We start from the raw sequence: 21,775 nt of genomic DNA on the forward strand, positions 1-21,775 counted from the left end.
CCTTTTCCTCTGCCTGAGCTGCTAAAAAGCAGAGCAGTGAAGAGTGCAGGAATCAAATCCTGGCTGTGAACCCAGGCAAGTTAGTAACCTCTCTATGTCTCATCTGCAAACAGGACTGACAGCATTATCTATCACAGGGTCATTCCGAGGATCAAGTGTAAACTTCTTAACACAGCATCTGACATGTAAGCATTCAAAAAAGATAGCTGTTGTTTAAAGCCATCTGTTTGGTCTCTGGAAACTCTTACCAAGACAGCTTGAGGATGGAAATCTCAAGGTAACATCAAGGAAGAGACCTTGAGAATGGACCAGACCTGTCCATCAAGCTACCTGTTAGCTCCATCAGCCTGTGTCTGCCCTGATTGTCTGGCATGTCAGCATTTCCTGTTACTCCCATGCCTCTCTCCACCTTGAGTCCCCTCTTGAGTCTCCTGCTCTCTGTGCGCGCGAGCGTGCACATACACACACACACACACACACACACACACACACACTGCTCTTTGTCTGCCTTCCCTCTCCCAGCTCTCCAGTGGACACGGGAAACTGAGAAATCTCCTGGATCCTAGTAAATGAGAACCCCAAATTCCCTCAGTAAGGCCGGGATCGACCTGTTCTTCTTGTTTCAACAAGCCTTCTATGTCCATGAATATTTCAGATTTTTGGACAAATGCTTTAGGAAGTTGGACACAGCAAGAGAACAGGTGACGAGATTTCATTTCCCAGGTGAAGGATTCCAGTTCTGTCGCTATGTCATTTGATTTGATCCATAAAACTTAGGGAGCTGCATACCTCAATGGCAGTGAGCTGGACCACAGGTCTGATCCCCTGGGGAACCATGTATAGATTTGGCGCCCTTTGTGAGGGAAGGATGGGAAGGTTGGAGCCATCCTGTAAAACAAACATGGAAATGTCAGTGCCTCTCTTTAGTTCAAGGGAATGGTGTCGCGGGTTGTTAACAAGTATTTTAAGCAGTTGCTATGAAAGAATATGTAAGTGAGAACTCAGTAAGTACCTTGTGCCTCAGAATCAGTTCTGCGGTTACAAGGACGTCCCCACAGGCTTTGTCTCCATTCATTAAGGGGTGCCAGAGAAGTTTGGGCGTGATATCCATTTCTGAGTTTAGCTTTACCAGAGGGGAGCACAAGCTTCGTCCTAAAAATTCATCTTTGCCCTAGAGAAACAAACAATCCTTAAATTCCCCAACAAATATCCCTATAAACTTCCATTATTCCCCAAGCCATCTTAGAAATTCTAAATTACCTACCACTTGGTCATTGTCAAAAAGTTCAATGACAACTTTGGGTGGGTTCTGTAGGACTGTCTGGGGCTCCCCATAGATTTCAATTTCATCAAATATAATCGTTTGGTCCCATGTGGGATTCAGAGTTGAGTGGATGATCTCAGTGGTTTTGCTTCGATGGAGGAAGGAGACATGAGCATATGGATCTAAAACAGAAGAAGAGAGGGGCGCCTGGTGGCTCAGTTGGCTAAGCGTCTGACTTCTGATTGTGGCTAAGGTCATGATCTCATGATTCATGAGATTGAGCCTTGTGTCGGGCTCCGTGCTGGGCGTGGAGCCTGCTTAAGATTCTCTCTCTCCCTCCCCGTTGGCCCCTCTCCTGCTCACATTCTCTCTCTCAAAACAAAAAATAAATAAACAAAAATAATAAAAATAAGAACTAAAACAGAAGAAGAGAGTAACAGTGAGGCCATGGCTAAAGTCCAGCTCCTCAGGACCTCTCGTTTCAATTGCATGTTCTTCCTCCAGGTGCACTGATCACAGACCCTCACCACCACCTGGGAGGTAGATTGCCAAAGCAATCATGAAAAAGAACAGAGCTGGAGGCATCACACTTGCTGGTTTCAAATTATATTACAAAACTATAGTAATCAAAATGGTATGGTAGTAGCATAGAAACAGACACATGAATCAACAGAACAGAATAGAGAACTCAGAAATAAATGCATGCATATGTGAGCAACTAATTTTCAATATAGGTGCCAAGAATGCACAATGAAGAAAGGATAGTCTCTTTGATAAATGATGCCGGGAAAACTGGATAGCCACATGCAGAAGAATCAAGCTGGAGCCCTGTTTTATACCATACACAGAAGTCAACTCAAAATAGACTAAATACTTGAATATAGGACCTGAAACCATAAAACTCCTAGAAGAATGTGTAAGGGGTAAGCTCCCTGATATTAGTGTTGGCAGTGATTTTTTTTTCTGGCTTTGACACCAAAAACAAAGGCAACGGAAGCAAAAATAAATAAGTGGGACTATATCAAACTAAAAAGCTTCTGCACAGCAAAGGAAACAATAAACTGAATGAAAACCCATGGAATGGGAAAAAGACATTTGTGAACCACATATATGATAAGGAGTTAATATCCAAAATTTGCAAGGAACTCATACAAAAGAGCAAACAGCCCAAATGACCCAATTAAAAAATGGGCAAAGGACCTGAATAGACATTTCTCCGAAGAAGACATATAGGTGGCCAACAGGTACAATAAAAGGTGCTCGACATCATTCATCATCAGGGAAATGTAAATCAAAACCACAGTGAGATATTAAGTAACCTCTCTATCCTGTTAGGATGTCTCATTATCAAAAAGACAGGAGATAACAAGCGTTGGTGAAGATGTGGAGAAAAGGGAACCCTCGTGCACTGTTGGTGAACATGCAGACTGGTGGAGCCACTGTGTGAAGCAGTATGGGAGTTCCCCAAGAAATTAAAAATAGAGTTATCGCCTGATCCAGCAATCCCACTTCTGCATATATATTCAAAGCAAATGCAATAATGATCTCAAAGAGATCTCTGCACTCTCATGTTCACCGCAGCATTATTCACAATAGCTGTGGTATGGAAACCACCTATGTGTCCACTGATGGATGAATGAATGAAGCAAATGTGGTGTGTATGTGTGTACTATCTATATATAATTCAGCCTTTAAAAAGAAAGAGATCTTGTCATTTGTAACAACATGGAGGAACCGGGAGGGCATTATGCTAAGTGAAATAAGCCAGACCGAGAGAGACAAATACTGCATGGTATCACTTACATGTAGAAGTTCCCCCACACCCCTTCAAAAATCAAATTAATAGAAACATGAGTGGAATCGTGCTTGCCAGGGGCTGGGGGGTATGTGTGGGGGGGAGGGGGGTGAAATGGGGAGAGGCTAGTAGAAGGGTACAAATTGCAGTTATAAGGCGAAGAAGGCCTGAGGACCTAATGTGTAACATGAGGACTACAGTTGACAACAGTGTATTGTATAAGTGACACTTGCTAGGCGAGGAGAACTTAAGTGTTCTGTTACACACACAAGTGTAACTACGTGAGGTGACAGATGTGTTAATGCAATTGTGGGAACCCTTCCATCACGTAGTTGTATATCAAATCATCACTTTGTATACTTTAAGTGTGCAACTTTGTAATTTATACCTCAACAAAGCTGAAAAAAGATAAGGAAAAAAAGAAGGAATCTGTTTCTCCTCCATGCTAACTAACTTCACCAAAACTTTTGCAATTGCCTGGGAGCTGATCTATTTGAGCAATAGCCTAATATCTAACCTGAAAGTGTTGTATCATCGAAAATGCTGCTTCATTTTTAGCATTGCGGTATCACATGAATGGGGCTCTTTGCTTCTGCTCCGATCATATATCTTATGTCTCCAACTGCAAAGAATGTGCTTGAGTTTTAGGCAACTTCAGTCAAGAATTTGGAGAAGATTCTAACTTCAACTTTCAATGACTGAGTGCCCTCTGGTGGTGAATATTCAAAAATGTCTTCAAACCCCATTTGGAGATCCGTAGTATAGAGATAGCTTTGAATCTCCTCTCATTTGTCAGAAAAGGAAACCACTCACAAATGTTGGTTACATTAGTGCTTGGAACACACCTCACAACTGATGTGAGCGTGCCAGAGTGTCAGGCAACTGCTTTAAGAGCTGTTTCCATAGAGGCTCTGCTCCGTTCAAGTCCTGAAGGAGAAATCTGCCCCAAGTAGCCCAGATGGCCCCTGAACTATTCATGATCCCACCAGCTACAGCAAAAACTCCCACCAACCTTTTCCTCAGCCCTGCCTACAGCTTTCCCCTTAGATCCAGTCCAAAGGACACAAAACCAGCCGGGTCTCACGCTTTATGGTGCTGCTGGGAATTGGGGGAACAGGCTTTGGAGAGGTCGAAACGGACTCCCAATGACCTCAAGCCTGGTGTTGTAGGCAAACGCGTGAACTTGTGATCTGTCAACTTGAGAGAGCTACAAAAAATATATAAAGGATCTTAACTTCCTAATCAGCCCAAGAGCCCAGGGTATATGTATATATAGCTGTGTGTATAAGCAGAGAGCAGAAACTGCTTTTCTTCTTGGGGCTTTTTATTACCTGATCAGTTAATGATTATTAGTATTAAAAGACCACATCTCTTCTGTGTATCTCCAACACCCAGCAGGAGTGCTCGACATACTCAGTGATTGTTTAATGACTGAGCAGTTTACTTCACACAAATCGAACTAATCTCAATATGGAAAGCCCTTTAGTTGTTCTCTGAGAAATCACTAAAAGCATCCACAAGCTAGCCTGCTATGTAACAACATGCACGATGGAGACTTTTGTGTCTTTACCTGAAAAACTATCCTTGTCTAGAGCCATGAGGTTTCTGGCTTGATAGATATAGCAGCGCAGATGGTAAATGTAGACTCCTGAAAAGAACAGGATGGAGGTTACTTACAAGAAACAGAACACTGGAATATTTGGAGATAATACATATTTCAGATCTACTTCTCCACAGTAAAGAACACATAGACTGCTGATGACACGTGCTCCCAAAGTAGTTCTGTTTCCTATAAAAACAAAACCAACTTTAAAAATACTACAGTAAGCTTGGGGCACCCGGGTGGCTCAGTCGGTTAAGCATCTGACTTCGGCTCAGGTCATGGTCTCACAATTTGTGAGTTTGAGCCTCACGTCGGGCTCTGTGCAGACAGGTCAGACCCTGAAACCTGCTTCAGATTCTCTCTCTCGCTCTCTCTTTCTCTCTTCCCCTCCTCTGCTCGCACTCTGTCTCTCTCTCTCTTAAAAATACACATTTAAAAAATACTATAATAAGCTCAATGCAAGTGTTATCACTCAGGAGAACATTACTCCTATTGTAGAATACCTGGATTTAGGCTACTGCTTGTCATCACAGACCTTTAAAATGAAACTTGGTTTCCAGGAGTTATAGAAATAGGGCTTTCTATACTATTTCAGCCCCAGATCTAGGAGACAGTTATCTGCTAAAAGCTGCTTTGATAGCTCAAAATCTTTATACTCTTTATCCTTATTGTGTTAATGTGTATACCCTCCCACCTCCCACACACGTGATCTGAGAGAGAGAGTAGGGCACTGTGATTCGGTGCACGGATCTGGGAGTCAGACTATCTTGTCTATAGTGTTTCCAAGCTGTAAGATTTGGGGCAACTTATTTAATCCTTCTGCATGTCTACAACGAGGACAATAATAACACCTACTTCCTCGGGATGTTACAAGGATTAAACGAATTAATATATGCACAGTGCCTGGCACATGCTAAGCCCTAGATAAGCATTTGCTATTATTATTATTATTATTACACAGCAGGTCTGCCTCATCCCAGAATGCCTAAAGATTATCATCAGAGCCAACCTTTACTTAACTTTTTGAACCTCTTTTTCTAATTAAAATAATCTTTTGGGGGAGCTTAACAGATAGAATCAGTACAGACTCTGTCAAAGTCGATGATTTGACAACCCTCCACCCCAAATACAATTTTTAAAACTATATTTTAAAAAATCCTCTCATCAGGTGATGGCAATGGAAGTCACACTTGCATGAAGACATTTTAATCATGTTTGGTGATGCAAAGAGTTTTCTAGAGATAAGTCATAGCAGTGGAAGGCACAAATTCATGTTTAAAACTTACTGTCAAAGTTACAAGAAACAATGGGAGTGTTTGCCCCAAACACGGTGGTGGCACTGTACTTCTGCTTTTCTGTGCTCTTTTCATCTCCTTCCTCAGTAGTGTCCGCACCCTAAAGAGGCAGAAAAGTCCATGAATGGTGCCTCATGACAAACAAAGAGGCAAGAATTACAAAAATCTGGAATGGTGCCTTTCAAAATAGACTCTTTTCATCCGATCACTCCATTTTTAAAGACGAATGAAGCCCAGCACAGCAAGTGACTTGCCCAAGGTCACTTAGCTGGAAAGCAACAGAGCATGAAGTTGAAGCCAGTCTTTCTGCCTCAAGGTCAGCCTTACCAAACCCGGATGCTGAAAATTTTAAAAAGGAAAGGCATAAAGGATAAATAAGGGGATTAAAAAGGTGGGAGGAAGACAAGAATAAGCAGTGGAAGCACACAGCAGGGTCAGTGTGCAAAAATATAAAAACAGGCTGTGTTTGGAAATGGCTCCCGACCACCATGTTGTTTTAGATGGACCACTGCCATTTTCTTATTCCTTCCTTCCACCATTCTGCTTTTTCCCTCCCTCCCTTCATTACTGTGAGTCCATATAAATTATTCTCTAATTCCGTGAGCCATCCTTCTGTTTTCCTCCCCCTCACATCGGTATATTTAACACTCTTGATTTGTTGAACATTTGTAGTTTCCAAGGTATAATCCAAGGAACCTGTGCCCAGGAATGTTAACAGATGTCACCTGCGACCAGGGTTTTGGAACAGATGTATTTGGAAAATGCCTGATGAAACAACATTAAACAGGTGTGTCTGCAGTAGAACTTCTTAGAATCTTTCCTATATTAATGGTCTATTCATTCAACAAGAGTTACTGAGCATCTAGGATGTGCAGCTTTCTCCCAAATTATCTGCAGTCCTGCAGTACTGGAGGGGTCTCCATGGAGTCCCAGGTGTATCCAACACTCATCTATTTTCTCTACACCAAAATTTTTGAGCTTTGAGTATTTATTACTTACGAGGGCACCTTCAAGTTTAAAGATGGCAGCTGCACCATGTGTTTCTGAAGGAGCCATTTTTCTTCTCCAGCGTCTACGGCGAAAGGTATCCGAACTACGCTGTTTCCAGTGAAATTTCCAGCCAATTAAAGAAGCATATTCCCAGCCCTCCCGGTCTTCATATTCTTCCATGGCCTAGAACAGAAGTAAAACTTTGAATGCTAATGATAATCATAATAATAACAATAATAATATCCCTTAATTGATAAGGCAGATTATGTGGTCAATCAACAAATACGCATTGAAAATCTACTCTGTTCCGAGCCCTATGCTACGAGCCAGTGATACAACAAAGAAAGAAGTAGACACGCTGTCTGTCCTTGCAGAGCTGATGGACTGTGGGAACACGTGGGACTGTGGGAACACAGTGTTCCAAGCAATTGCAAGCAATTGCAATGGAATGAGACATTGCAGGAGAGGCACCTTATTCAGATTTGGGGAGGGTTAAGGAAAATGGATTCTTTCTTAACTTGCTTTCTATATTGTCATTTTCATTAGCTCATAAGACATTGCAATTGTGATACGGTTTATAAAACATTATTATCTCCACTTTATATAGGAAAAAGTGACACCACGGTCCCTAGGATTTAAATGTCTCATCTAAGCTGATAGCCGGCATAACTGATAGATCAGATATATTACTTCCGTAATAACTAATAACTTATGAGTATAGTACTTTTCATCTTCAAAACGGTTTTTACATAAATGCCCTCAGTGTTCGGGGCGCCTGGGTGGCTCAGTTGGTTAAGCATCCGACTTCGGCTCGGGTCATGATCTTGCGGTCCGTGAGTTTGAGCCCCGCGTCGGGCTCTGTGCTGACAGCTCGGAGCCTGGAGCCTGTTTCAGATTCTGTGTCTCCCTCTCTCTCTGACCCTCCCCCGTTCATGCTGTCTCTCCCTGTCTCAAAAATAAATAAATGTTAAAAAAAAATTAAAAAAAAAATGCCCTCAGTGTTCAATGTTGTATGCAGTTCAACAAATATGCGTGTCTACTGTGTGACAGAGATTGTGTTAAGCGCCAAGGAGGCAGTGAAGGACAAGACAAGACAGGGTCCGTGCCTTCGTGTGGCTGACCTTTACTGGTGGACATTTTCTGTAAATACCTTAAAAGTATTACTAGATTTAATAAATGCAAAATAATACTGAATCCTATTTATGATCTCAGAAATAAGAGCTCTATGGAGGCTATAACCATTGTAGAGATTCGTTTTTCAATTTTGAATAAACATAATTGCAGGTCAAGCACAATCTTGTAATCACTGCTCTAGTAGTATTCACAGTGGCACTGAAATATTTCAGGTAGCCAAGAGTGAGGAGGTTAGGGAACAGGATCAAAGTCTCAACAATGCTTTTTGGTAGGACCGGACCAAGTTTCTAGTCTTCTTCCCACCCCCTCTTGGTGCTCTCCTGTGGCAGGCAGGAGGGAGCCAAGTGCCTCTAGGAACTTCTCACCCCATCAGAATACAGGTAGTTGAATAAGAGGTATTCGTTTATCAGTTTATTCATTCTCCTCCATTACTTGTTAGGAACTAGTTTCTGAGCTGGCAAGGATACAAAGTAGACGGCTTCCCTCTTTGTGTCCAAGGAGCTCCCTGTCTAATAAAAAGTAATTTCATTGCACTTACTATGAGTCAGGCACTTTGTGGAACAGCCTTGCCTGCGTTCAAACACGGCTGGCTCAGTCATTTTAGACATGTGGCCTAGAGTCCATTTAACCTCTGTGAGCATTATCTAAAAAATGAGGATAAATGTGTATCTCGGGGATTACAGATAATGCGTATTCAGTACCCAGCATTAGAGAAGGCACATAACACATTCCACTTATTATTATGAGCAGTATTATTCCATTTCACTTACTATTATTCCACGTAAGCCTTATACTACCCTAATTAAAAGCATGGTATTATACCCATTTTGCAGATGAGAAAGGAAATAAAGCCAGGATTTGAGTCCTCGTGTATCTTATTCCAAGGGCTGAACTATTGCCACTACTTTCTTATGCCACCAAAATAATTTCTATTGCTACCTCTAGAGTGGTTCTCATTATTCAGCCTACTTCTGGGTCACCTGAAAGACATGCTGAAGCACAGACTGCTGGGCCACACCCCTGATTCTTAAATCAGTAAGTCTGGAGTGAGGCGTTTCTAACAAGCTCGCAGGTAATGTGTTGTTGCTGGTTGGGGTGGGGGGCACATTTTGCAAACTTCTTTGAGCAGGCATTAGGCCCTTGATTGGCGAATGGTTTCTGTAGAAAAAGCAGAGTCACTGGAATTCTGTGTGCACCGCCCCCCCCCCCGGCCCCGACTCCCCGGACGTAGCTTCCTCCATGGTAACTCTTACCCTTGCAGTACTTGAAGCGCTTTGTGTTAAATCTTTCTTGCGTTTTCGGACCAGCCTTCGCCGTCTATGAGTATGATACATTTTCTCTGCTGCAACCCAGGATTTGGGCTTATTATCAGGAGGAATGGTAATTCCATACTCCCAGCCTGGAACAGAGTTTGCAAACGGTTATCCCAAAGAGATGCATTTGCCAGATTGCTAGATAAACTTCCAGAAAACATCCAGTCAATCTCTCTGCTCCCCCATCAACATTCTCTGTGGTGACAAGGAATGCCACTGCCCCTTTCACTTTGCTGCAGTTCAGCCAAACTGAATACAGCTCTGTCCCCTTGGATCCCTCTTCAAACTGCTTCCTTTGCGCCCACGAGGTTCTCCTTCCCCTTTCTCCCTCCAATCACTCATGGTAATTTAGTGCATCTACGAATAAAGCACAGCGCAAGAGGCAGATGGGGACAGTGCTGAAGGGTGTCGTCTGTGTAGCTGCACAGCCAGGGTTTAAATCCCAGCATCACCACCACCGGATGTTCACTAAAAAACATCCTTGCTGGTTAGTAAACCTGCCTATGGCCTAGTTTCCCCAGCAATAACGGTAAAGAATACCTTTTTAAAACAGAGTTCATCAAAATAATACATGCAAATAACTAGGACTATGTTTGTGCTCAGTGCTAGCTATTATTATAAGGCCTGGCGTGTGCATCAAGATCAGTAAGAAATTTATTATCTAGTTGAACCCTTCTGTATTGTGGTTGTTTTTTTCTTTCATAAGGGAAAAAAAATCAGATTTTCTCTTTTGATATTTCCAAATATTATAGTCATTTAACTTTACTTTACTATTCATTGAAAAGGATCGGGGCGCCTGGGTGGCGCAGTCGGTTAAGCGTCCGACTTCAGCCAGGTCACGATCTCGCGGTCCGGGAGTTCGAGCCCCGCGTCAGGCTCTGGGCTGATGGCTCGGAGCCTGGAGCCTGTTTCCGATTCTGTGTCTCCCTCTCTCTCTGCCCCTCCCCCGTTCATGCTCTGTCTCTCTCTGTCCCAAAAATAAATAAACGTTGAAAAAAAAAAATTTAAAAAAAATAAAAAAAAAAAGAAAAGGATAAACACCATTAACAGAATCTATGTCAATAATCTACATTATTGTATGTCAACCTTCCTTAAAAAAAAAAAAAAACAACAACCACAACAATCTGCATTATTGCTGAATAGGTTGACTTTTAAGGCATTTTACAGTCTTTCTTCCTGAGCTACAGGGTCCTGAGTGTGATGTTCCCAGGGAAGCTATGGGTGTGATTAGAAAAGAGAAAGGAAAGTCCAAATTCCACTTCCCTCCCAAATTCTCGCCCTGGATCTCCAGCATCTCAACGTGCAGCCACCTGGCCCCCTGTGATCTTGTATTTTTCACTCTTGATGCCCCCACACACACCTGTCCAAGCACTTGCTTGTCCTTCAGATTTTGCATCTGAAGAGTCACGGCTAATATCCAAGACCTGATTGTCACAAACCAACAGAAGTAAGACTCCTCCCTGCCAAGGAAACTTTACTCTGGTTAAGCAGGGCCTTGCCGCAGACAGCCCGGCGTGTAACAGATCTAAAATGTTACCTTTCTCATCCACTGCTCGATTTATGTCATATACCCATGCGTCATCTTCCCATTCCCAACCTGGAGGGCATGTCAGCTCGCTGGGCGATGCTGCTTTATCACCGTTCTTTAAAACAAAAATGAAAATATGAAGACAAGTAAGTCATAGGGTCCAATAAGAAGCAAAAGTGAGATGGTACCTCACATTTAACAATGGTATTCACGTGCTAACTTAGATGCTACACTCAGAAGAATCTTTAATCTCTATGCACAACTGCTACACGAAATCAGTTTTTTTAGAATACCTTCTATTTCCACTGTTAGGGGGTATGTTGGGTTGAACCATGGGAATTGCTTTGACCATCAAAAATGGTCAAATATCAGCAATTTCCTGTGTTCAGCTTAAAATTATGAAATGGTACAACTGTCTTTATGAGGAGCTAGTAGGAAAGAAACCATCAGAGATGGAAAAAGTGTGGAAAAAAAACATGTTTTTAAGTACAAGGGAATGTCACTGGAGGTTCTAGATGCTAATCGTGTAAGATTAAGCAAGGTTTAGGTTAAATACTCACTTAAGTACTGACTGCAAAACCGACAGTTATGAAAAAAAAGTTCCTAAGAACAGAAGTAAAGGTGGTCCATAAACACATGGAAAATTACCCAGCCTCACTTTAAATTAAGAGTGAGAAAATGGAGATGACATCAGGGTACCACTGATCATGCAGTGACAAGGCTGTGGCAGTTTAGGAAAACAGCCCTCTAAGAAGCTGTTGCTGGACATGCAAACTTATACAACCTATTTGAAACCTGTTTGGCAATACTTATCAAAATTGCAGATGTACTGAAATCTGACCAAACCAATCCAGGGATCTTTCCTGGAGATAAATTTTCACAAGTGAATAAAAATGTACGTATAAAAACATTTACTGCTGCATTGCTTAAAAAAACCTAAGACTAGAAAAAAAAATGTCTACAAGGAGAGGATCATTTAAATAAATTAGAGAGGGTGCATATAATAAAACACTCTGCAGGCATTTTTTTAAAAAAGTTCACAGTTCTACATGTACTGATATCAAAAGATGTCCACGATACACTGTCATATGGAAAATACAAGTTGTTGAACTGTGCACACAACACAATTCTATTTAGGTGTGTGTGAGAGAGAGACAGAGAGAGAGAGACAGAGAGAGAGAGAGAGAGGAAGGAAAAAGTTATATAGTTGAGCAAGAACAGAAACATGTTTTCAGTAGTTACCACGGGGCGGGGTGGGGGTGGAATATAAATCTGGGAGAATTACTTTTCATTTCATTTTATGCTGTTTGAATATTTTAGAGACATACACATTCCACTTGTGCTTCTTAAAACGAGTTAAATGATAAATATTTATTTATTGCGCAACTCAAATTTTACCTTGTACCAACATCTAAACAGGCCCAGTGACTTCTCCAGAGAAAATAATTTATAGGTGCACTTGTGTGGCTTAAAGTTAAGGTAAGGCTGTTCAGAACACGGGACAGAGCAGAAGAGGGGGGAGGCCGCGCCTCATGGTCGGCGGGTTCACGGGTCGTGGTTCCAAAGAGCTAGGGTTGAGGCTCTCTCTGGGGAGCAGCCCGCTCACCGCATCGGTGTAGGTGTCCTCGGCTGCCTTCCACTCGCCCCCGGGGTAGCGACTCTCATTCTGGTACACTTCATCCGTGAACTCCGTGTGACCTGCGTCCGCCTCAGTCAACAAGCTGCGGGTGAGGCTCGGGTTACCAAAGGAGCAATGGAAGCCAACCACCCCGAGCTCGGCCCGATGGTCGGGAAACATCTACACAGGTTCCCTCCTCACTCTACCCCTTGGGTTCTCCACTCCAAACTCCTCTTCCTGCTAATAGCTTCTGACATTCCTTTGAAGAAGGGGTCTGCGGGAACAAGGAGACCTAAATTATAGAGCACTCCTCCAGTTAGCAGGCCTGCTCCTTCTCAGTAATTAGGGTGGGGACTGGGAAAACAGTTCTGTGGGCAGCTCCTTATAGAGATCTTATGCTCCATATTTTTGTTTCAGTTCAGGACCGTTCAGCTTTTTTTTTTTTTTTTCCCCTAGCAAAACTCCTGGCTAACAGTTCAAAAGAATAGGATGTTGTCCACCCTCATTCCCCCTATTTTAAAAAATTGAGGGGAGACAGTCTCATGAGGCCAAGTGTGGAAATTTTTACTCATGGCTTGCACGGTCTACGTAACACAAACTGAAGGGAGGAGTTTACATTTTCTGGATAGTTCCTAGGTCGACAGCCAAACCAGGTCATTTAAGACTCCGGACTCCATTTAGGTACTTAAGAAATCCATACTGACTCTCTGCCAGGCCAATTTTCCTCTTGGAGTTGGAACTATTTTGACAACCCATAATGGAAAGTATGGAGGCTCCAACTTTGACTGGAGTGTTCTGCCAGGTACCCACTCAAGTGAGGTTTCTTTTTCTTTCACCGTGGCCCTACATCTTTTCCCTGCTGCATCCTCCCCTAGAATTAAGCACTGGAAAGAAATCAGAAAGCAAGTAGTCCCAACTCTTTGTATAAATTGAGCTCATCCCGTCATTTCTCTGGGCCCCCGAGAAGGAGAACAGAAGACCTGGCTGCCGCCTCTGAGGTCCCGTCAACCCCTGACATGCTTTGACCCTTCTACTTTTCCAAACACAATGCCTCTGCCTTTCCCTGTCCTCACTAACCTTTCTTCCTTCTGTCCAATTCAGATCCCATTTCGCTTCTCCTCACCAGCAACCCCAACCCCATCCAAAGCAAGCTGTTGTGGGTTAAAAGCAATCATGTGGAATCATCCGGTCTTGACAGACCAGACCAGACCCAGCATGCTCATTGGCTTCCTTCCCCAATGCCTGTGATCACAGGAAACAAATGTGGACAGAGAGGAAGAACTCCAGCTTGAGGCCTTAAGATCCAGCTTCACAAGCTCGTTTCCTCCAAAGTCAAGTATGCTGTGATGAGGTGGGGAAGGGGAGCTCTGGTTCCAAGGGTGTTGGCAACTTGCAGAAACCCAAACTCCCGGGGACACATGCTTGCCTCCCCTCTACTGTTTCTTTCATTTTAACAAGCTTTTGCGATACAATTCACCCATTTAAAGCATAGTCTCTACTGTTTCTTACAGACATTCCAGAAAAATAGTTGAGTGCTGGTTTTGGTGCCCAGGCTGGACTGGTACCACTCACAACCTATGTGTGTTTGGGTAAGTTATTTAATTTCTGTAGTTCTCAGTTTCCTCACTTGTGAAGTGGAGATAATGCTATTATTTGTTGGGAGATAATTCTCTATGAGTTCTTGTGTTTCTGCACAGTTAAGGATGTTTATATGAGGAATAATCTTGGAAGACAGAGAGAGTGTCTCTCTCTCTGGAGCAAAGGGCCAGCGGGCTTGCTAACCAATTGATTCTAGTTCCCTAAGCTCAGTTTCCTCTCCTGTTACACAAACCACTTCATGTTTAAGTACCATCTGACCATCTCCTTGTCACTCTGTGGGAACTGACTCCCTATTCCCACAGAGTGACTAGAGCAAATGTTAATTCTGGTACAGCTATTGGGGCTGGCTGTGAAGTCCTTTGTCTCTGACCCAGGAGTCCTGAATCTCCTTCCAGCATCCATGGAAGTATAGCAGGTGACCTTGTTTGCTTGTTAAAAATCTCAGACCCTTCATAATTTCTGACACTACCTACCTTGTAGAGCTGTAGTTCAGATTCAACAAAGTGATTAGCACACTGGTGCTTAGTACACTGCTTGACACATTCACACATAATAAGTTCTCAACAAATGTTAGCACTAGGTGCTTTTTGTATTTTCTTGTTTTATTATGGGGCACCAATGACATATTTCAAGTTTCTATGGACTTGTGTTGAGTGAGTGTTACATAAATATTTCCAAGAATGATGATGGAGAAGATTCATTTAGCACTTTCTAGGGAAAGGCTTCATTGTCATCCCTGTTTTCTTAGAAAGTGGAAAAACTTACCTTCTTTCAGGATCAACTATCCAGTCTCCTTCCCATTCCCAGCCTTTTGGAGGTAAAAAGAATTCCCTCTTGAGTTTTATTTTTCCTGTGACATCCGAAAATTTATGACGACCGACTAATCCAGAAGTGCCCCATTTTCCAAACATAAGAGCCTGATTTTCATACTGTTAAAAACAAATTAGAGAAACACCATCAGAGAGCAAGAAATAAAGCCCGCCTCTAAATGTTTAAGCCCATTTAAGCTAAACAATGATAGAAAGTGAAAAACCTTTATACCTAGAAGGTAGGGACCTAACTCGAGCTGCTACTGATTATGTAATTTTGGGCAAATCACTCATCTTTTTAAGACTCAGTGTTCCCATCTGTTAATTGGGGATAATACTACCAATTCTCATAGAATTGCTCAAATGTGCAAATGATTGTGAACAGTGGTATATCACACTAGTTGTTTCCATTATTATACTGAATGGCTCCAAATGGTTCTCTGAACCTAATTTTTATTGTAATTAAAAAAAATTTAAATATAATTTATTGTCAAATTGGCTTACATACAACACCCAGTGCTCATCCCAACAGGTGCCCTCCTCAATGCCCATCACCCAATTTCCCCTCTCCCTCCACCTCCCATCAACCTTCAGATTGTTCTCTGTATTTAAGAGTCTCTTTAGTCAACCTAATTTTTAAAATACCCACAAAAGTCATCAATTTATGAATGTGCAGGCTTCTAAGAGTTTACTTGCAAACAGTCTACTGTCTAGAACTTAGGGCCCATTTCCCCACAGAATCAACATTATAATTGATGGTACATTTCCTAGGCACTCTACAAAGAACCTGTCTGACATATGAAGGTCCTTTAAGGGCCCAGCCTTTATGGAGCCTAAAAGTTCTGTGCCTTCATCCCCTCTGGAATATAGTGGGGATGAAGATCAAGATCTTTCTGGAAGCCCAGGTTCAGTGGCAATGACAGACTTTGGTTTACAGGGCATTTCTTTCTAAGTTGGAACTTATAAATCTACAAAGGTCTGCTCTTCACTCTGTCAACCATCAAAAAGGTTGTGATTTGCCAGTGGTGAGTGTCCCTGTTGGGGTGCAAGCTGAAATTTCCATTTTTCTGCTGATGAGCCCACTGCAAAGATGATTTGCAAGTGACAGGGAAATTTGACTGAGGTTGAAGAAGGAAGGAACAAGTCTGAATAGAGGCTTGATGGGGAAATTAGGTTCAAGCAACCACAGTAGTACCTGTCTCAGATATGGGCTCTGAGCCTTGAAAGGAGATAAGCTTCAGGAAGTAGCTGAAGAAGCTATTGTTACAAGGGGCTGTGAGACTTGGGGGCATGCACATGGCTTCTCTGGTTTCTAAGTGACAAGGACACAGAATGGAGGAGCAAGGTGTTCCCACTACTTCTGCTTGGAGGCAAGCATGGCTAGAATAAAATCCAGGCAAGGAATTTGGCAAGACTGTTAACACATGTGAAGCACCTCAGAGACCTCCAGAAATCTGGTAGGGGATGCAGGGTGATGGTGGATTCTGTAGAGAACAGAGGTGTGGTTTTAGCACAGGAGGGCAAGAACCAGTTGAAATGTCCATTATTGTCGTTAACGTGCCCCTACTGGTACTCACAGGTTGTGAGAATCTAAGGAAACTAGTCACGCAACTAAGATGTGTGGATCACCTCTTTAATGTGAGTTGAAACTAGAGTCTGAGCTATCTAGTCTGAAAGATCTAGAAAGGGCGAAACGGAGCCCTGGACTGGTTGATCCTTGCTCAGTGCTAGCTAGCTTCTCCCAGCTGAGCTCCAGCCTCAGAGCTGGAGACAGGCCGATGCCAAGAAACCCTACATGAATGTTGGAGCAAGCGTCTCCTGCATGTGCCCTGTTGATGCAGCACACCCTCTATTGATCTCCAGTGGCACTTCCGAGCCTGCTCTGTAAGGGCTCTGTGTGTTTCCTATGTATCTCACTGTTTCTCAAAGTGGTCCACTGAGGTCTCATATCCACCCACCCTGGAATCACTGCTGGTGCTCATCCCTAACTCAGTTATAGAATCAGAATCTCCCGGGTGGCCCTGGCAGTCCGCATGGTCAACAGGATACCCAGTTTTACCATCACTTAGAGAGGTTTCCCTATGTGAGGAATGAGTCTTCTGTGGTGCAAAGACCCCCACTCCCCAAGCACACCTCTCAAGGTCTGCACCTGCCCAGTGTCCTCATTCCTGGGTTGTCTGTGTATGAATCACTCTGGTGGGTCCGTCCCAGTGTAGCCAATCTTTCCCTATTCCCCCAGAGAAAGGTCCCTCAGATGGGATTCTAGGTAGTGCTGATGCCTGTGGCTGTTTTTGATCTGTGAGTGTTTTCTCTAAGGAGGACATGTAAAAGGACTCCCCCACAGAAAGAAAAGATAGTCATGTCATGAAATGTACCATTTCAGCAAAGACGGTGAATGTTCCTTCTGCGAAGCTGTTGAACTTCTTCTCAACGGCACTCAGGCCCAGCCAGATGTTCACCCGCAGCTGCACAGGCACCTTGGGTCCGTGGTTGTTTTCCCGCGGATACTGTGAGATGCACAATAACACTGGCTGTAGCACACGCGGTGACGTTAAGTTCAAGCCACAAACAGACTGAACATCCAATCACTATTCTCCTGTTCTCCCCAGCCTACTTTTAAGTCAGTTTAGTTAAAATGTTTCCAAATGACCCTACAGCAGAGATTGTGATAACAACAAAAGCGGTGGTTGTCAAAATGTAATCCCTAGACCCCTGTGTGTCCTTGAGACCTTCTCAGGAGGTTCACGGAGTGAAACTATTTTCCTAATAATACTAACGTGTTACTTGTCATTTTCTGCTGTACTGGCATGGGCACTGAGGGCACAACAGCAGTGGTGGATAAGACTCTGGGCACTGCAGCAGGAACTGGGGCAGTAACACCAAACTGAACCTGTGGTGATAGTTTTCTTCCTCACTCGCAGTAAAGAAAAGAAATGCCAGTTTTAAATAAATCAGTAAAAGTTACTAATCTTATCAAATCACGATCCTTGAGTATATCTTTTTCTTTTAACTTTTTTTTTTTTTTTTTAAGTAAGCTCCATGCCCAAGCTGGGGCTTGAACTTATGACCCTGAGATCGAGTCACATGCTCTACTGACTGAGCCAGCCAAGCGCCCCCTTGAGTACGTTTTTAAAATATTTTGTGTGATGAAATGGAAAGTATACACAAATTATTTCTGCTGCATATTACTGTATAGCTTGCGAAAAATCTCTTATGCAGTTGTTTGAAATGTGAACTGAATTAGCCTTTTTAAATTTACTTTTTAATTTTTTTAATGTTAATTTATTTTTGAAAGAGAGAAAGAGAGAGCGCGAGCAGGGGAGGGGCAGAGAGAGAGGGAGACACAGAATCTGAAGCAGACTCCAGGCTGTCTGAGCTGTCAGTGCAGAGCCTAACACAAGGCTTGAACTCACAGACCGTGAGATCATGACCTGAGCTGAAGTCAGACGCTTAACTGACTGGGCCACCCAGGCACCTCTGAATTAGCCCTTTTATTTTTTTATTATTTATTTATTATTTTAAAAAATTTATTTGATTTTTTTGATATGAAATTTATTGTCAAATTGGTTTCCATACAACACCCAGTGCTCATCTGAATTAGCCTTTTTAAAAAATGTTTATTTTTGAGACAGAGAGGGAGAGAGAGCAAGAGAGTGAGAGAGCAGAGGGGGAGGGGCAAAGAGAGAGGGAGGCAGAAGATCCAAATTGGACTCTGTGCTGAGAGCTGAAAGCCCCATGCAGGGCTTGAACCCATGCACCATGAGATCATGACCTGAGCCGAAGCTGGATGCCCAAATGACTGAGCTACCAAGATGACCCCTTTTTGTTTTTTAATGGAAACCTTTTTTACTTGAAACAGTGATTGACGGGGCGCCTGGGTGGCGCAGTCGGTTAAGCGCCCGACTTCAGCCAGGTCACGATCTCGCGGTCCGTGGGTTCGAGCCCCGCGTCGGGCTCTGGGCTGATGGCTCAGAGCCTGGAGCCTGTTTCCGATTCTGCGTCTCCCTCTCTCTCTGCCCCTCCCCCGTTCATGCTCTGTCTCTCTGTCCCAAAAATAAATAAACGTTGAAAAAAAAAATTTTTTTTAAAAAAAAAGAAACAGTGATTGACAGACAAAAACGGCCACTCAGACTTAGGTGTGGGGCAGACGTTTTTTTGAACATAAACCAAGTGAACCTGTCACTTCAAGGAGGATGACTGACTGTATTCTATAGCCAATGATAGAAGTCAGTCTTCCAAGTAAAAACAAGTAAGAATTTTTTAAAACTTGTAGCTGTCATGGTGAACTTCATAGCATCCTGATACATAAAGACTTTCCTGATGAGTAATATTAATAAATGTGATTTTTTCCAATGTCGTAAGATAAAATGTGTCAACATTAGGAAAATCTGCATAACTTCATGAACTAATATTTTCTAAATGATCAATGCTAAATGTTACAAAATCAGGGATGGATAAAAGAACCATTCAAAGTACAAGAAAAACCAATGGATTTCAATGTAGCAGAGAATGAAAAGGTCATTGATACAGTTTCAATTCCATACTGCAAATAGCCGTTTAGAAGCTACTACTTGAGTCTGGTGTTGTATCAAAGATATGTATCCACAATTATCTGAAAAAGATATTAAAATACTCCTCCCTTTTCCAATTACATATCTATGTGAGGCCTGATTCTCTTCATGTACTTCAACCAAACAACTTATTCCATCAGGTTGAATGTACGAACGGATATGAGAATCCACTTATATTTCTGTGAGGCCAGGCATCAGACTACTCTCTGGGAATTATCACTCCAGGGGAAGATGCCAGAAGGGATAGGAATTGATCATGATTGCCCTAGTAGTCCTTCAACGGTCAGAAAATAAAGCAGCCCCTTCTTGGGAATGTGGGGTTTGCATGTATTTCACATGACGCGGTGTTGAAGCCATACCTTCAGCAAGATGGTCTGGGTTTTCCCACAGTATTTCCCAGATGCATTCTCACCACTGGTGGAGTATAAAACCTGATGTGCAGGAATGCGTGCATAGGCCAGTCTTTTCTCTCCCCGGATCATCCAGATGATAATGTCAGGCATACTGTTCTGTGGCTGGTCACATGGGTGGATGGAAAAGTATGCAAAACTGGAGTTAGTCTAAACACAGAGGGACTGGAGACCCTGCAGGCTGGCTCCTCAGGGCTCCCCTTAGAAACTCTGTGATTAGGGCTCTGTCTGAATTCCTGAGTCGCACATCTTCTGGGACCACAGAGTCTGTAGGGCGGGGAGGCAGGCTGTGGCTGGTCCAAAGGGAATAGAGTGAGGCAGGGTGGGGGCGGTGGCTTCACCTGCCAAAAGTCTGACCTACACAGCTCTGAGAGGTAGATTAGGAAATACCCCCTCTTTTCTTGCCATCAGTAGTCAAGGGTTATTGGTTTCATATATTTCACTGGACACTGACCAAGTATCTCCACCTCAATCCAATATTTGCCAAATCTGAAATATTAATTTAGTCTTTTAAATCCCCTTTTTTTCTGATTATAAAGATGATATAAGTTGTCACCATAGGGAACTTTGAAAGTACCAAAGCATAAAAAGTAGAAAATAAAAATTACTTATAATCGCATGTTTTTTCAAATGTATTTTTATCCACAAATATATTATGATCCCCGCCCACCCGAATCTCTGAAGGTCAATAGGAAGGGTCTTATACTCTCGTTTTTCCAGTACACAGAGGTTAACGGCAGCCAATATTTACCCAGCACCGCGATGTGCCCTACACCATGCTAAGCCCTTCATACTCATCATCTAAATACAATGCTATGAAGTGAGTACTACAATTATCCCATTTTATATATGGGAAACTGAGGCTTAGAGAGGTTGCCCAAGGTTACATACAGTAGATCCAAGATTCAAAACCAGGTCTTCCCGGTCCCAAGAAAAGGTGGCACTTCAATCCTCTGTGCTACATAGATTTGCTACTTTCTCCCTCTACTTGACATACTCTCTGATCTGTCCACTTTGAAGATCTTTCCAGAACCACCAACTCAAAATTCTTCTGTTCTCACTTCAGTGATATTCACCCCATTACCCATTACTATCCCAGCCCAGTAACTTCTTGGTCTCACCTCTGTCAGATTTGCTCAATATCCAAGATAATATACTACATTCTCTTACCACCTTCTCTATCCTTGGTGCCCCTCCACAGAATCCCTCTTCCATATCAAGTGACCTTTGTGTAGTTTAAAAGTCCTACCTCTTCAGTCAGCTGCAGCAGTTTATCAAGCCAGTCCTCAATTTCCGCCAGCGTGGACTTCACCTCTGTGGCCTCAGACCTCATCCTCACAGCTGCCTCGTGTATCTGGGAGAGAGATCGGGACCGCAACTTTCGGATCTGAGTGTCAAGAATTGTGACATTAGCTTTTCCTTCCATGAGAGGCAACGTGTACCTAAAAAAGAAAAGAAACAGATAATCTGTAGAATAGCTTTTCAGGCCTCAGAACTGTCAAAGTCATTTATGTTTGATTTCCATCTTGCAAGCCACACCAGTTTCCTGACTCATAAGCATGACCAGGTTTAAGCTGAAGTTGAGTGTATGTGGCATTGGCAGAGCAGACCTGTCACACAAACCCTCCTTACTCTCACGAGGAATGCAGGGGGATTAAAATTCCAAAGCAAGTTCTTGGGTTTGACTCCAGGCCCATGGAGTCACTGGAGAGAAGATGGCAACAGCTGCAGCCTTTGGGAGGAACAGGCCTTCCCTTCTTTTGCTTCTTAAAACTACTGTGCAGACCCACAAAATGAAGGAGGGGAAGGCAGATTACAGAGCATTTAGCAGAAGGGTTCTTAAGGA

The 21,775-nt window shown here is 42.9% G+C and overlaps 1 protein-coding gene across 4 annotated transcripts in view; it reads right to left on the reverse strand.

Moving 5' to 3' along the window:
* MYOF (myoferlin) overlaps positions 1–21,775 on the reverse strand; it is a 152,958-nt gene that overhangs the window by 36,621 nt on the left and 94,562 nt on the right. For all 4 annotated transcript variants that reach the window (XM_047073186.1, XM_047073184.1, XM_047073188.1 and 1 more), the window contains 13 exons: positions 21,179–21,371; positions 19,879–20,034; positions 17,324–17,455; positions 14,905–15,068; positions 12,529–12,643; positions 10,932–11,037; positions 9,335–9,480; positions 6,957–7,130; positions 5,949–6,057; positions 4,630–4,707; positions 1,265–1,446; positions 1,013–1,171; positions 790–888 (listed from right to left, as the gene is read on the reverse strand). In XM_047073186.1, coding sequence (XP_046929142.1) covers positions 790–888; positions 1,013–1,171; positions 1,265–1,446; positions 4,630–4,707; positions 5,949–6,057; positions 6,957–7,130; positions 9,335–9,480; positions 10,932–11,037; positions 12,529–12,643; positions 14,905–15,068; positions 17,324–17,455; positions 19,879–20,034; positions 21,179–21,371 — 1,813 coding nt within the window. The remainder of the gene's footprint in view (positions 1–789; positions 889–1,012; positions 1,172–1,264; positions 1,447–4,629; positions 4,708–5,948; positions 6,058–6,956; positions 7,131–9,334; positions 9,481–10,931; positions 11,038–12,528; positions 12,644–14,904; positions 15,069–17,323; positions 17,456–19,878; positions 20,035–21,178; positions 21,372–21,775) is intronic.

The sequence above is a fragment of the Lynx rufus genome, unplaced genomic scaffold (assembly GCF_022079265.1).
Source record: "Lynx rufus isolate CCGP_SWC_20201006 ecotype Redwood Valley unplaced genomic scaffold, mLynRuf1.p SCAF_11, whole genome shotgun sequence".
NCBI lineage: Eukaryota > Metazoa > Chordata > Mammalia > Carnivora > Felidae > Lynx > Lynx rufus.